This window comes from Alosa sapidissima, chromosome 9, assembly GCF_018492685.1.
Source record: "Alosa sapidissima isolate fAloSap1 chromosome 9, fAloSap1.pri, whole genome shotgun sequence".
In the NCBI taxonomy this organism is placed as follows: Eukaryota; Metazoa; Chordata; class Actinopteri; order Clupeiformes; family Clupeidae; genus Alosa; species Alosa sapidissima.
The window spans coordinates 34685126-34699934 of NC_055965.1; the positions used below are offsets into that span (position 1 = coordinate 34685126).

At 41.9% G+C, this 14809-nt stretch overlaps 2 protein-coding genes and 2 long non-coding RNA genes across 16 annotated transcripts in view; 2 read left to right on the top strand and 2 right to left on the bottom strand.

Moving 5' to 3' along the window:
* Positions 1-14809, bottom strand: part of LOC121718788 (NACHT, LRR and PYD domains-containing protein 3-like) — a 1510793-nt gene that overhangs the window by 420514 nt on the left and 1075470 nt on the right. The window lies entirely within an intron of this gene.
* LOC121719082 overlaps positions 1-14809 on the top strand; it is a 530903-nt gene that overhangs the window by 30761 nt on the left and 485333 nt on the right. The gene's annotated exons all lie outside the window — the stretch shown is intronic.
* On the bottom strand, positions 986-6363 carry LOC121719095. Its single transcript, XR_006034158.1, has 2 exons — positions 6057-6363; positions 986-4244 (listed from the first exon to the last, which is right to left on the bottom strand). It is a non-coding gene; the product is annotated as an uncharacterized LOC121719095 (long non-coding RNA).
* LOC121718864 (zinc finger protein 436-like) overlaps positions 6775-14809 on the top strand; it is a 35050-nt gene continuing 27015 nt past the window's right edge. For 2 of the 4 annotated variants that reach the window (XM_042104218.1, XM_042104219.1), the window contains exons 1-8: positions 6785-7186; positions 8059-8148; positions 9159-9338; positions 12888-12955; positions 13471-13522; positions 13732-13924; positions 14128-14201; positions 14633-14708. In XM_042104218.1, coding sequence (XP_041960152.1) covers positions 7097-7186; positions 8059-8148; positions 9159-9338; positions 12888-12955; positions 13471-13522; positions 13732-13924; positions 14128-14201; positions 14633-14708 — 823 coding nt within the window. In that variant the 5' untranslated portion in view covers positions 6785-7096. Of the gene's footprint in view, positions 7187-8058; positions 8149-9158; positions 9339-12887; positions 12956-13470; positions 13523-13731; positions 13925-14127; positions 14202-14632; positions 14709-14809 lie in introns of all 4 variants that reach the window. The other 2 variants (XM_042104221.1, XR_006034043.1) reach the window with 2 other exon arrangements.

Consider the following 14809-nt stretch of genomic DNA (forward strand, 5'->3'; position numbering starts at 1 on the left):
ATGTTTGCATATGGCTTATGTCAGGCTTTATATCAATATTTGTGTCTCCTTATTGGATTTTCTTTATATTTTTGCATTAGTGTCACTAGAAAGCATGGCAATATAAATATATTCATTTATCTGTGTAAGTGGGATTGGCTGGAACCTGACAATATAAGAACCATGATAGTGGGATAATCTACTGAGCAATTTACAAAAATGTATGTAGGCCTACTGACAAATAGGTTACATTAGAATACATTATAATTTCGCCCCAATGAGGCTATGTAGAAATGTGTTGCAATTTCAAAAACAGAGGCATGCTTTATATCCTCGTATTCGGTACGGTTTGCTGTTTATTGTGATATTAGGTTTGCCACATGTTGTGTGAAGGGTTAGTGAGATATTAAACCGAGAGTAATGGGTGTGCACTGTGTGCAAAATGCAAATATGATTAGCCTAAATTGCACGTCGGTTCAATGATAATTTTCTCGCGAACCATTTATCACAGCAACTTCATTGCGCTAATATCATTGGAAAGCTTAGATTCCGCTCGTTCACATGATGTGTGATATCATGTATAGGTTTAGTTTAGTTGAACCTCATCTGCCAGGTATTTGACCTACCACGTTGACACTTCAGCGTGAAAAATACTCAAAGCATAGGCCTACCTGAAGCCGGGGGAATGCGCCTGGGATGGCTTTTGAAGTAGCATCGCAAATGAGAGAAAATTTAGAAAATTCCACAGACAGGGGGTGCTCTTGAACCCTCTCACCGTCTCTGAAAGCATAACCGTGGCTCAACAGGTAGATCTATAGGCTAAACTCATTTTTCAGGCATCTGACCGACCGGGTTGACACTTCAGCGTGAGAAATCGTGAGTGTGGCGTGTGAGTGTGTGAAACTAATCAAATGCGTGTGTCTCACGGCCAATGCGTGAGAGTTGGCAGCTATGTAGTTATGTGGCCAAGGCTACCAGGGGTACGAATAGACACTCCGAAATCGGAAACATTCAACCCTTTTATTTATTTAGGTCAAACAGCAATAAAGATTTCTCTCCCTGACTAACTACAGAAAGGATTTAGCTGTTTGGGAAAGTATGCATATTGTGGCCTACAAAGAAGACATCAGACTCCACTTCCTACATACACATACATCTACCTTGACAATCTCCAAACCAACAAGTCCACACGCTTTTGTTTAGAGAATTGATTAAATCCCATTTATCAAATCAATGATACATTCATCATTTTTGTTTTTAAATTTACTACATCCAGTTGTAAAATCCAGTTTAAGGACAAGTTGGAAGATCAGCTGAAGAATGGCAATGCTTACTGTGCTTGTAGAGGGATTAAGGCTATGGTGGGAATGAGTGATAAGAAAAAAGGGGTGGTTACATCTGACAAACCTGACTCTTGGTGGAATCAGTTTTCCGAATCAGTCAGCATACAGAAAGGAAGTTGCTACACTGGAGACCTGGTGCAAAAATAACAACCTTAAGCTGAACGGTTCTGTTACAAGTCTACTCATGCCCTGTCTTTTTGTAGTCTGTCCTGTCCCTTTAAATGCCCTACTTTCAGTAGTAACTGCACTTTATGTATAGCTATAATGTGTGTGCACCAAATGTATCCTGACTCAAATGTCTTTTATATATTAGCACCACTTGATCCATGGTGAAACATTGTTTTGTCTCACTATATACATTGTATATAGTTGAAATGACAATAAAACCCACTTGACTTGACTTGATGTGTTTGTGTGTGTGTGTGTTTGTGTGTGATAGTGTATGCATGTGCCTATGTGTGTGTGTGTGTGTGTTGTGAGGGGAAAATTACAAAGATGAACTTTAACCTTGTGTTGTTTTGATTTGATACTTGTGTTTCAGTAAGATCTTACACTTTTGAACGGACTCTTCTGTTAAATCTTAATCTAGTTTGTAATGTTCCTTATGATTGATACTTCTAGTGCAGTGTCAATTCATTCTTTCGTTGGAAAATAACCTAGTTCTTATTATTTGATACTTCTGTTTCAGAATGTCTGGTAGTTAGCCTACTACCCACCCCTGGTGCTGAGTTATGTTAAGGTTTTGTGAGCATGAGCGGCTTGGCTTATGCACAAATCCCCTCAAGACCTCTATACCCGAGACCAAGACAAGACCGAGACCAAATATAGTCGAATCCGAGACAAGACCAAGACCAATCTCGAGTACTACAACACTACTTGTATGACAATATGTTCTTAATGTCCTTGGTTCTTAATTAACTCATTGTATTGACCAAGTCATGTGTGTGCAGAGAAGGTGTAATGATACAATTTTACAATGAGATTATGATACCGTGCCAGGTATTAGTGTGTGTGTGAGGGACAGAGATTATGATACCGTGCCAGGTATTAGTGTGTGTGTGAGGGACAGAGATTATGATACCGTGCCAGGTATTAGTGTGTGTGTGAGGGACAGAGATTATGATACCGTGCCAGGTATTAGTGTGTGTGTGAGGGACAGAGATTATGATACCGTGCCAGGTATTAGTGTGTGTGTGAGGGACATATAGTTTTCCCACCTCTCCCTATTATCTCCCTTGGTTGTGGCGACGGCCTCAACTTAACCACAAGTGGTGTCTCGGTGACGACCACGCGTATTAAGAGGGGAAACGGATAGCTCAAGTTACAGCTATGGGTGGGACATTAAGTATTAATCAAAAATGATCCAGTGCAATGGTACAGTCCTCTCATAATACAAATGAAAGAAAGGTATGGTCAAAGTGCCATATGGTTGGGTACAAGAATTTGGCTTCCCCTCAAAGGGCAGTCAGAGTGTGAGACTAATAGGGCAACTGGAAGACAAACTTAATGAGGGAAAATCTAAGTTAACAGCGAAAAATGGTGCAGGAAATAGCAACTCAAGGGGTCAGTTCGGGAGAAGGGGCGCGTCTGAGAGCACATGGTGGAGGTGGGGGGGCATCTGAGAGCACATGGTGGAGGTGGCGGGGCCAGAGGGGAGATTGCTTGTGTACTGACTGAGATGGACATCAAGGACACTATGGCTCACCTCCCACACCCAAAGGACTCTGGGAGTAAATTCTCAACTGAGCTGTTGGCCTTTTGCCAGGAGTTTAGCCCAACTGTGCCAGAACTGAGGAGAATGCAACACTGCCTACAGGGCATTGATAGAGCGACTCTGTACAATTGCAACACTGCCTACAGGGCTATGATAGAGAGACTCTGTACGATTGTTAAGGATGTTTTTCCACCTCCGTATGAGTATTAAAAATATCCCAGCTTGCAACAAAAAGTAAAGGATACTGTTAAAAATCTTGGTGTTTTTGTGACAGTTATCTAAATTTCAACAGCCACATGAAAGCAATAGCTAAATACACTTTCTACTACCTCAAAAACATGCTTATAGGTCTTATGTCAAAACATGATTTCGAAAAAATTCTATGTTGATAGAGAGACTCTGTATGATTGTTAAGGATGTTTTTCCACCCCCATATGGATATTTAAAAAATCCCAGCTTGCAACCAAAAGCCTGACGAAATGGTGAACAAAGTTTTAGGTTGATTGGTGGAGCTGTGTCCCTGATCCTCTGTTGATCTGTTGCGTCGGTAGGCAAATTGGTACAGGTCCAGTGCAGTGGGCAGACATGATTTCAGCTGTGAGAGAACCAGCCTTTCAAAACATTTCGCAACGATGGGTGTTAGTGCAACCGGGCAGAAATCATTTAGTTCCTTGGCTGTGGAGTGTTTAGGCACCTGAACAATGGTGGCAGATTTCAAACTGTAGGGGATGTGTTGAAGACGTTGCAGAGCCAACTGCTCTGCGCAGGCTCGCAACACACACCCGGGAACTCCATCAGGGCCAGCAGCTTTCCGAGCATTCACCCGGCCCAGGATGTCGCAGACATCTGAGGTGAAAAATTGGAGTGTGTCCTCGTCCGGTGAAACAGCTGACTTGAAGGCTGCCTCCTTGTTTTCCCGGTCAAATCGAGCATAGAAGTGGTTCATCTCGTCTGGGAGGGAAGTAGAGGAGGGTAGGGAAGAGTTGCAAGGGGATTTGTTGGTGATTGTATGTAGACCTTGCCACATACGCCAGGGGTCGGAGGAGTTGAAGTGCTCTTCAATCCTTTTCTCGTAGATGTGTTTGACCCTGGATATTCCTTTCCTCAGGTTGGATCTGGCTGAGCTGTAGGCCTCCTGGTCTCCCGACCAGAAAGCTGCTTACGCCTTGAGGAGAAGGCAAACTTCTTTGTTCATCCAGGGTTTCTGGCTAGGGAATAATAATATGTATAATGAACAAAAAATATTTCCATAAACACACATAATATAATGAAACAAATAATAATAATATGTTCCATATACATGAAATCACCTGCAACAACAATGGAATCCACTTTTCCTTATTAAAGGAGAATTCCGGTGTGATAGTGACCTAAAGTGTATTGAAACATGATACCGAGTGTGAACGTATGTCTCATAGCCCATCTCGACTTGTCCCCTGCACTCCAAAATCTGGCGCTAGTTAGCCGATGCTACCAACAACTTTTTCAGTAGTGGTGCTTCCAATTCCAGTGGATTCCAGTTTCTTCCAGTAGCAGCAACTGGAATCCATGCATTTCCACTGAATTATTTTTGGAATCTGATCCCTTATCATAGCTGTTCATTCTTACTCGTTGCTCGACTTATCGTGACTAAATTCAAGATGGCTGCAAACGCTAAACTTCGTGAAGATACTGTCTGTATAAATCGTCTTGTAAGTAAACTACCAGTGCTTTTTCAAAGTTCTCAATGTCTCGTTTTAAATGTCAGGGCCCTCGGAAGTCTACCAATGAAGTGTGGAGATACATTGAGCCTCGTAAATGGGTGTAAAACAGTGATTTATTTGCATGGCTAGCCCGATGCCGAAGCACCACTATTGAAAAAGATGTTGGTAGCATCGGCTAACTAGCGCCAGATTTTGGAGTGCAGGGGACAAGCCGAGATGGGCTATGAGACATATACGTTCACACTCGGTATCATGTTTCGATACACTTTAGGTCAATATCACACCGGAATTCTCCTTTAAGAGTTTGGATGCAAAGACAGTTTGCCTTTGAACACATCTGAACACATAAAACAAAAATCTGCTGAAGCTTTTTATTGTCAATCCCGGTAATTTCTATGAAACTGCAGTTTGGCTGTTTTTATGGACCAGGGGTGCTTAGCACCCTCTATATGGGTGTATCACTTCTTTGTAACTATGAAAATGATTTGTACAAATAATTGAATCATTGAAATAATCAAATAACTTATTGACTTGGCCTACTAATGTTTTCAAAACTTGAATCACTCACACTATTATTTGTGTTTAATGACTTGATTATTTTTTCCATATTTCATACATTGACGTGTGTATTGAATTTGTTATAAAAAAAAAGGATCGTCTTTTACCATGGAGGTATTATATATAACTGGAGAGAGTGACTAAGTCCCGCCCCCATTCATTTCAATGGACCATGCTAGGCTAGCTACTTCAGCCAAAAAAGTTTGAAATTGACCGCAGCCATCTACAAAAATGGCGTTTCATGGGTGTTCGTTTCCGGCACCAGCTAGAATTAGCCTATTAGATTCCACGTTACAGACGGAGACAACGTAAGGTACAACGGTATGTCGTTGATGAAGATTGGACATTCCCTCAGAGGAAAAGAAGTTGTTCGGGAACGCGCTTCACCATCGTTATAAGCGCAAATGTATTAAATTGGTTGGGATAACATTTTGGGAATGGTGGTAGAAGTTTGCCTTGTCTCTGAAGTCCTGGGTTATTTAATGTGATGTTCACATGTGATAATAAACAATGCGAATCAATATTGAGTCACTTTAGGCTACACCAATAATGAACCCTAAATGCTATATTTGGACAGGTTGTATTACGCAATAGCCTAGGCTAGCCAACGAAAGTTAAGTAGACATATGGGATGTAAGAAACTTGTGGATAGCTGAAATATTTGCTGCACCAAGTGTGCATTTGCAGCTTGTTAAACCCAGTTAAACCTAGGCTACATTTGCAGGCAGACAAAATGAAGCCAACGCAAGTTGGACTTACCGATAAGTGCACATCCCTCGAGTATTGTGGTTCGAGCAGGCAAAGAGTCTGCAACTGTTGTTGGATATTTGGCTTTTGCCTCGACTGGCAGCCTGGTCAAATGCATAGCCTAATCATGTCAATGTTGCAAGAAAGCAAACTAAATAAGTCATTGACATTTGTTTCGTTTTAAAAAACTTGGGGAGACATACAGTAGGTTACATCCAGATGTTGCTTTGTCATGGACTACAGGTAGGAACTACAGCCTGTGCATTTTAAAATAGTTTTCATGCACAACGCAATGAGTAGGCTAATAATTGGATATAGGTCATTGCATCTGCTAAAATGTATGGTCATAGTCAGTTACCTTGTCAACCCACACATAAGGCAAATAATAGCCTAATATGACAACATTTACATTTTTCTTTTATTAACGACAAAGTCCGGTATAATACAGACTAAACCATGTAGGCATTAAGTCAAATATCAGTAGCTTAATCCAAGTAGTTAGCTGTTTTATTTGTCGTCTTCCAGAAATCCAAACCAACATGGACGTGCGAGGACGCTCGTGCCCAACACTAAACTCGTGCATGAGCTGTCATCTACCAATCAGCATGTGCAAACTGGTGCCGGAAGTTGCAACCATGTAACGCCATGTTTTCAAAAATGTCAGCGGCCAAATGCCATGCTAGCTAACTGGCTGACGCTAACCCTTCAAATCCTGACCCCCTGTGTTTTACAGCAGACAACGGTAGAATGCTGGTCCTGTCAAACCTGCGAAAACCAACACAACATTGATATGCTATGTCTCATCCTAGACGCTAGAGGGTGCGAAGCATCCAAGCTCGAATAAACATTTCAAAGGCGTCGGTAGAAGAAGAAAAACAAAACAAACGACAAACACTTAGAAAGAGTGCGTTTGTTGAGTGGTTAATTCTGAGATATTTCGGAAGGAAAACTGTTTGTCTTTGTATACAGATCATTTGTCCATTCTGTCATTGGGGACGTTGCAGTCTTTCTTTTTCTCAAGTCAGTATTTAAGTATTATTGTCTACGACGACATGCAGCAGTGTTCGACCTCGCGCCTGAAGCGAATGCACCCGTCAAACCACACCGATTCCGCGAGGCTTGAAGGAGTCGGAACTAAAAAGGTGGGAGTCACGCTCCTGCTTGTGTAAAATGTTTGAACGACAGACACTATCTGGCGTTTCTGGCCAATTGACAATGACCGACCTTGCACAAGTAGGCTACATTTTGTATGAGGCAGCAAATATTCTTCAGATGCAATGTCATATAGATTACTTAAAATAAGCTATAGCCTAAATAAATCGGCCAACATTAAATCCACGTAACGTTTAAACGCTCGTTTTTGGTTAAGAAAACAATCATACTTGAAGACGTTTCGTGCTGACACACAAACATACGGGCATTTGTGGGCGTTTTTGGGCGGTAACCAGGTAGGCTACGCAGTGCTGTTGGAGGTGCAAAAAAATGCTGCATCGCCACTGCCCACTGAGCTGGCTGAAGGGTTATACAAGTATTTCGTGTTTAGTTGTATAATGAAAAGCACGGTTTTTATAGCCATCCATGCGCGTTCACTTCTGTCTCGCTATCAATTTATAACCATAACGGGCTATTTGAGGTCTTTAGAACACTAAACATATCGGAGGTGTCAAATGTTGACTTACTCCAGTCTAGATTTTTTTACTTTAATCACTCCCATGATGTATGTATGCTGTTGTCTTTCCTAAGTAAAGTGGCTGTTTCGAGGTTAACTGATGCTTTAATCAGCCAAAATCCCATATTGTTTGCACCTCCAAGTGGTCTGTGATGTAAGTTTGTGTGAAAGAATATCACAGCTGGTGGCCGGTGTCCCCATCTGCCTCTGTCTGTCAGAGTATTTGTGGTAGATGTGTTGGCGTATTTAGTATGGCAGATTTTGAGCTTTTGGAGGCCTGTTGCTTATGTTGTAATACTAACAGAAGCCTGCACTTTTGGTGTGTGTGTGTGTGTGTGTGTGTAGATGAGTGAGCTCGGTCAACATATGGACACACGCAGACAAGCCTGCATTGACCTGGAGAAAGCCACTAGGTGCATCACACAAGCATTACAGGTAAGACACACACACACACAGAATAGCCATAGCTACGTTATTAAACCAGTCTTCAGTGGTGATGGACCCCATCTATATACAGCCTACATACACAGACACACACAGAAAATAGTCATAACCAGGGTAGGAATTTCACGGCGGCCCCGATGGCAATGGCCGTCGATGCCCCTTGCGTTGGCCGTGATGCCCCTTTGAAAATCAGAGGTTTACTGGCCTTGGTGCACCCTTCTTTCAATATTCTGCTTTGCGTCCGACTACTAGCGATTTTTATTTAGCCTATGGCCTGTCAAAACAATCTTAGCATTCACAGCACAAATTAATTATTTCACGCAGTGGAGAAAGTGACCGCGCACGCTGCACGGGAGGAAAGTGCGTCCAAATTCACCCTCTTCTCAGTTGAACTACTCGCAAAGTAGCTGGAAGGAGGAAGGAGCACCGCGAGAGACACTGGCAATAAGTAATAATGCACGTTACTTTTGCCCCTTGAATCGCAGGGAACCAATCACACCTGTGTATCTGATTTACTCATCACACAGCTGGGAGCTTAGTTCATTCTAATGTCAGAGGAAACCAGTGCAGTTTTCATGCTACTGGGCTCCCCCTGCTGGCCTCCCCTGTAGGTGCAACTATTTCACATGGCAGTCGCAACACTTGGTACATAAGTATAGTCAAAGTCCTTTTAGGCAAGTCCCTCCACTCGGCGGCCATATGACAACGCTTTTTGGGCACTCGTCGGGCATCCATTTCGGCAGAAATGCGCGTGCGCAAGGCTTCACGACACCAGTCTTGCTCCAGCATGTGGATTTGTTTACAAACCAGCAAAGATCATTTCCGAAGATTCATTACGACTAACATGGTAATATTACATTATTTAATACAAATAGTAAGCTATGATTCTCCAGGATGTTAGCAAGCAAATTGTAAAGCTGGTTCTCTGTGGGCTATCGCTTGTGTGTGTGTGTCCGTCTGTATGTTTGTTGACGTCCTTAATGTGTTTGTGCCTTTTTCAGCATGAAATAGGTCGGAACCAGGATCTCTGCGTTTTGATCCATCGTCTGGAAGAGAAGGAGGCGGAGATTAGCGGTAGCCTGACAGAGCAGGTGGAGTCAAACAAGGAGCTGAAGCTGAAAGTTGTTGAACTACAGAAAGACCTGGAGGAGAAACACAAGTCAATGACACAGGCCAACCAGGTGAGTGTGTGTGTGTGTGGAGGAGAAACACAAGTCACTGACACAGGCCAAACAGGTGTGTGTGTGTGTGTGGAGGAGAAACACAGGCCAAACAGGTGTGTGTGTGTGTGTGGAGGAGAAACACAAGTCACTGACACAGGCCAAACAGGTGTGTGTGTGTGTGTGTGTGTGTGTGTGTGTGTGTGTGTGTGTGTGTGTGGAGGAGGAGGAACACAAGTCACTGACACAGGCCAAACAGGTGTGTGTGTGTGTGTGGAGGAGAAACACAAGTCACTGACACAGGCCAAACAGGTGTGTGTGTGTGTGTGTGTGTGTGTGTGTGTGTGTGTGTGTGTGTGTGTGTGTGTGTGTGTGGAGGAGGAGGAACACAAGTCACTGACACAGGCCAAACAGGTGTGTGTGTGTGTGTGGAGGAGAAACACAAGTCACTGACACAGGCCAAACAGGTGTGTGTGTGTGTGTGTGTGTGTGTGTGTGTGTGTGTGTGTGTGTGTGTGTGTGTGTGTGTGTGTGTGTGTGGAGGAGGAGGAACACAAGTCACTGACACAGGCCAAACAGGTGTGTGTGTGTGTGTGGAGGAGAAACACAAGTCACTGACACAGGCCAAACAGGTGTGTGTGTGTGTGTGTGTGTGTGTGTGTGTGTGTGTGTGGAGGAGGAGGAACACAAGTCACTGACACAGGCCAAACAGGTGTGTGTATAGATGATTGTTTTTGCCTCTCTAGGTTGGACACTTGAGTTAGTCAGTAGAGCTGATCAGAGTTACTGCAGAACTCTTTTTCTACTCTGGTGTCATTTAAAGCTCTCTTCAGTTGGGTTGGTCGTCATCCGAAAGTAAAGTTGTGTGTCTGTGAGTGTGTGTGTGTGTGTGTGTGTGTGTGTGTGTGTGTGTGTGTGAGAGAGAGAGAGAGAGAGAGGATATGTGGAATAATTTGAGCATAAAAGAACCAAAAGAAATACCCATTCAAAATGGTAACATTTGGATTGAGCATTTTCAAAAGCTTTACAGTGAAATACAATTAACAGAAACAAATCAAAACCAGATCAAAGAAAAATTACAAACTTTTGAATTGGTATTTAAAGACAACCAAAATCCACTGGACTTCCCCATTTCCAGTGAAGAATTATCACAAAAAATTAGATCTTTAAAGCCCAATAAATCTTGTGGGCAAGATAGCATCAGGAGTGAAATGCTTAAGGTGAGCACACCCGAGATGCAGAATGCAATGCTCAAATTATTCAATCTTGTTCTAAGTTCAGGCTGTTTTCCTGACATCTGGAATCAAGGAATTATTACACCAATTCATAAAAGTGGAGACAAATTGGACCCTAATAATTACAGAGTTATCTGTGTGAACAGTAATCTGGGGAAGGCATTTAGTAGCATATTGAATGAAAGAATCCAAACCTTCCTTAACAAGCACAATACCCTGTGTAAAAACCAAATTGGCTTTCTTCCAAACCATCGTACTACAGATCACATTTACACCCTACACACCTTAATCAACAAATACGTAAAAGATAAGATAAATGGGAAAATATTTGCATGTTTTGTCGACTTTAAAAAAGCATTTGACTCTATTTGGCACAACGGACTATACTACAAACTTTTAGAAACTGGTGTAGGGGGTAAAGTATATGATGTGATCAAATCAATGTATTCAAACAATAAATGCAGTGTAAAAATTGGCAAAAAACAAACAGAAGTCTTCACACAGAAACGAGGAGTGAGACAGGGCTGCAGTCTGAGTCCAACTCTGTTCAACATCTACATCAATGAGTTAGCGGTGCAGTTGGAACAGTCTGCAGGCCCTGGACTCGCCCTCCAGAACACAGAGGTCAAATTTCTGCTCTTTGCAGATGATCTGGTCCTCCTAACCCCTTCTGAACAAGGCCTCCAACAACACTTGGACCTACTGGCAAAATACTGCCAGACCTGGGCCCTGTCAGTAAACCCCACAAAAACAAAAGTCATGATTTTTCAAAAGAAACCCAGATGTCAGGAACACAGACACACGTTCACTCTTGGTGGCACCGCCCTAGAGCACACGATGCAGTATACTTACCTCGGTCTGGCCATTACTGCATCAGGAAGTTTCAGCATGGCAGTGAATGCACTCAAAGAAAAAGCCTGCAGAGCCCTCTATGCAATAAAATCTAATTTAATACTATTTTACAAATCTAATAAAACTATTTTACAATATAAATATACCAATATCAATCTGGTGCAAATTATTTGACAGCATAATACAGCCTATTGCGCTGTATGGAAGTGAAGTGTGGGGTCCACTCAGCATGCATAACTACACTGCATGGGACAAGCATCCAACAGAAGCCCTACATGCAGAATTCTGTCGATTTATACTTAAAGTCCAAACAAAAACACCAAACAATGCATGTAGGGCAGAATTAGGCTGTTACCCATTGGCAATACCTAAACGAGCACTGAAATTCTGGATGCACTTAAAATCAAGTCCCAAAAATACACTCCATTTTGAGGCCCTAAAAACCCAGGAACTGAACCCTGATAAGAGCCCCTTGTGCCAACTAGTAATGAAGCTCACTAATTCCATAACACACACTTATATACAACATGCTCAGACCAGTACTGCTTCTAAATCAGCAATTTGTGTCAAAAATGTCATCAAACAAGCAAAAGAACACTATTTGGAACATTGGAGAAATCAAACTACCAGTCAAAGCAGAATGAATTTCTATCTGACCCTAAATCGAGAATATAAATTGGCAGAGTATCTCTCCTCTGTCAGAGATACGAAGCAGAGGCAGATCCTGACCAAGTACAGGCTAAGTGACCACAATCTTACAGTGGAAACAGGCAGGCACAGGAAAACCTGGCTGCCCAAAGAGGAAAGAATATGTGGTCACTGCCAGACAGGGAAGGTTGAGACAGAGGAGCACTTTCTTCTTCACTGTGATAAATATAAAGACATAAGAGATGCAGCTTTCCCTAGTCTTAAAACATATTACCCAAACTTTGAATCCATGGGCACACATGAAAAACTGGCTATCCTTTCAGGAGAGGGACATTCAGCCCATCTAGCAGCAAGGTACATTTCACACTGTCATAAGCTGAGAGACTCTAGCATAACTTAATTTTATTTTGTTTCATTTATTTATATTTATATTCTTATCCCTATAGAGAATATCTATATATTGTCCTGTTCTAAAGCTATGCTCATCTGCACATGTATGTACGTATATGTGTACGCATGTGTGTGTATGTGTGTGTGTATATATATATATATATATATATATATATATATATATTATATGTATGTATGTATTATGTTTCTGTGTTGTTATTGTTATACTGTGATATAGTGTACACTTATGCCTATGTCTACACAGACACAGTTTTTCTGTGTCTTATTCATGTTCCCTCCATACTTTGTATGGCTGCTTTGGCAACACGAATGTCTTATTTGTCATGCCAATAAAGCATTTTGAATTGAATTGAATTGAATTGAGAGAGAGACTCTTTGTATCTCTTTGACCCCTGTGTCGGTGTATATTTGTGTGTTTATACAGACTGTGGTTTTGCTGAAGAAGGAACTAAGGGAGCTGCGTCAACAGCGGCAAAGCCAACAAAGTAATAGGTATGCACACGCGCACACACACACTATACACACACACACACACACACACACACACACACACTATACGCACACACACACACACACACATATGCACACACACACTATACACGCACACACACACATAATAATAAACGTTTTATCCCCTGTTATAGTGTTATTATTTAGGGCATGTTATTATTTAGTCATCAGGGAACACTCATGTGTGTTTGAGTTGTGAACTCTCTTTGGACATTTCAGTGTCTCTTTTTTGAGGACTTGTTGTGAATGTTGCATGGAAAAAGTGAATACATTTACTGCAGTAATTTAAAATGATTTAAAAAGTGAATACATTTACTGCAGTAATTTAAAATGTTTTAAAAAGTGAATACATTTACTGCAGTAATTTAAAATGTTTTAAAAAGTGAATACATTTAATGCAGTAATTTAAAATGTTTTAAAAAGTGAATACACTTACTGCAGTACTATAAAATGTTTTTAAAAAAGTGCTTTTTCTCCCAAAATGGCTCCCCCTACAGGACAGTCCAGGATGTGAATGAGTGGTTACAGGGTGAAGAGAGCCAGATCAGGGTGAGACACACACACACTACACACACACTACACTACATACACACACACACACTACACACACACTACATACACACACTACACACACACACACACACACACACACTACACTACACACACACACAATATACACACACACACACACACTACACTACACACACACACGCTACACACACACTACACACTCTAACATTCTGTCATGTGTTTTGCAGCAAATCAGGATTCCCAGCTCTCCTCTCCAGTTAGACGAGCTGACAGCAGCTGAGGAGCCACTGGTCTGTTCAGAACAGCTGATGTCCTCTGACAGTCAGATTCCGCTAGTATCGCCTGACGGTCAGATTCCGCCGGTCTCGGGGATTAAAGAAGAAAATGCTGATAATGGATATGAGGAGTGCAGTCAGTACGGTAAGGAGTTGTGATGAGGCACACACGCATGAACGCACACACTACACACACACTGTATACAATAGGACTAGAAATCAGTTGTGATGAGGCACACACACACACACCGCTCTTCAATGACCACAGTGAGTCAGAACCTGGGTTTTATTGCTCATCCAAAGTATCAGGATTGAATGTAAATGTGTCTCTTCTGTTTCCTTCCGTAGAGAGAACTGAACCCAGAACAGAACGGACACAGACCACCTATTCAGCTGCAGATATTAAAAGCGAACAGATCCAGGTACCGAGTTTGTAATGCAACATGAATTTATGTTTTGTTGATAATATTGTGCATAATATGGTGATTGAAGCACAGTTGATCTGACAAGGAAATGCTCATAAATCTTCCAACAGTTTGATCAAGCTAATGCTAATTATTCTGCCAACAGTTTGATCGGCTAATGCTAAATAAATGTGCTAACCCATTTCATGACCATGCTAATAAACAACAGAATAAAAGTGTCAGATAAACTAATAATTTCATTATTAAACTAATAAAACAACTAGCCTGGCTAACGTCAGACCTCATCTCATTGAATTTGCTCCATGGAATCCAGGCTGCCTAGCAGCATGAATAAAATCGCGTGCGTAAGGCAGCATGGGGGAAAACCCAGGCTATAAAACAACCGCACATGGGCAGACAAACTAATAAAAGTCTTTTCTCACACTCAGACTTCACTGGTCTCGTCTGACGGTCAGATGCTGCTGGAAGCTGCGGTCTCTGATGACGAAGAGTATGGTCATTCAGGTGAGAAGCGCAGGAAGGAGGAAGGAGCTACGCACACACGTGCACAACACAGACTTTGCGTTGGGTTTGAAATCGTTAGTCCAGTCTAACTAATCACATTG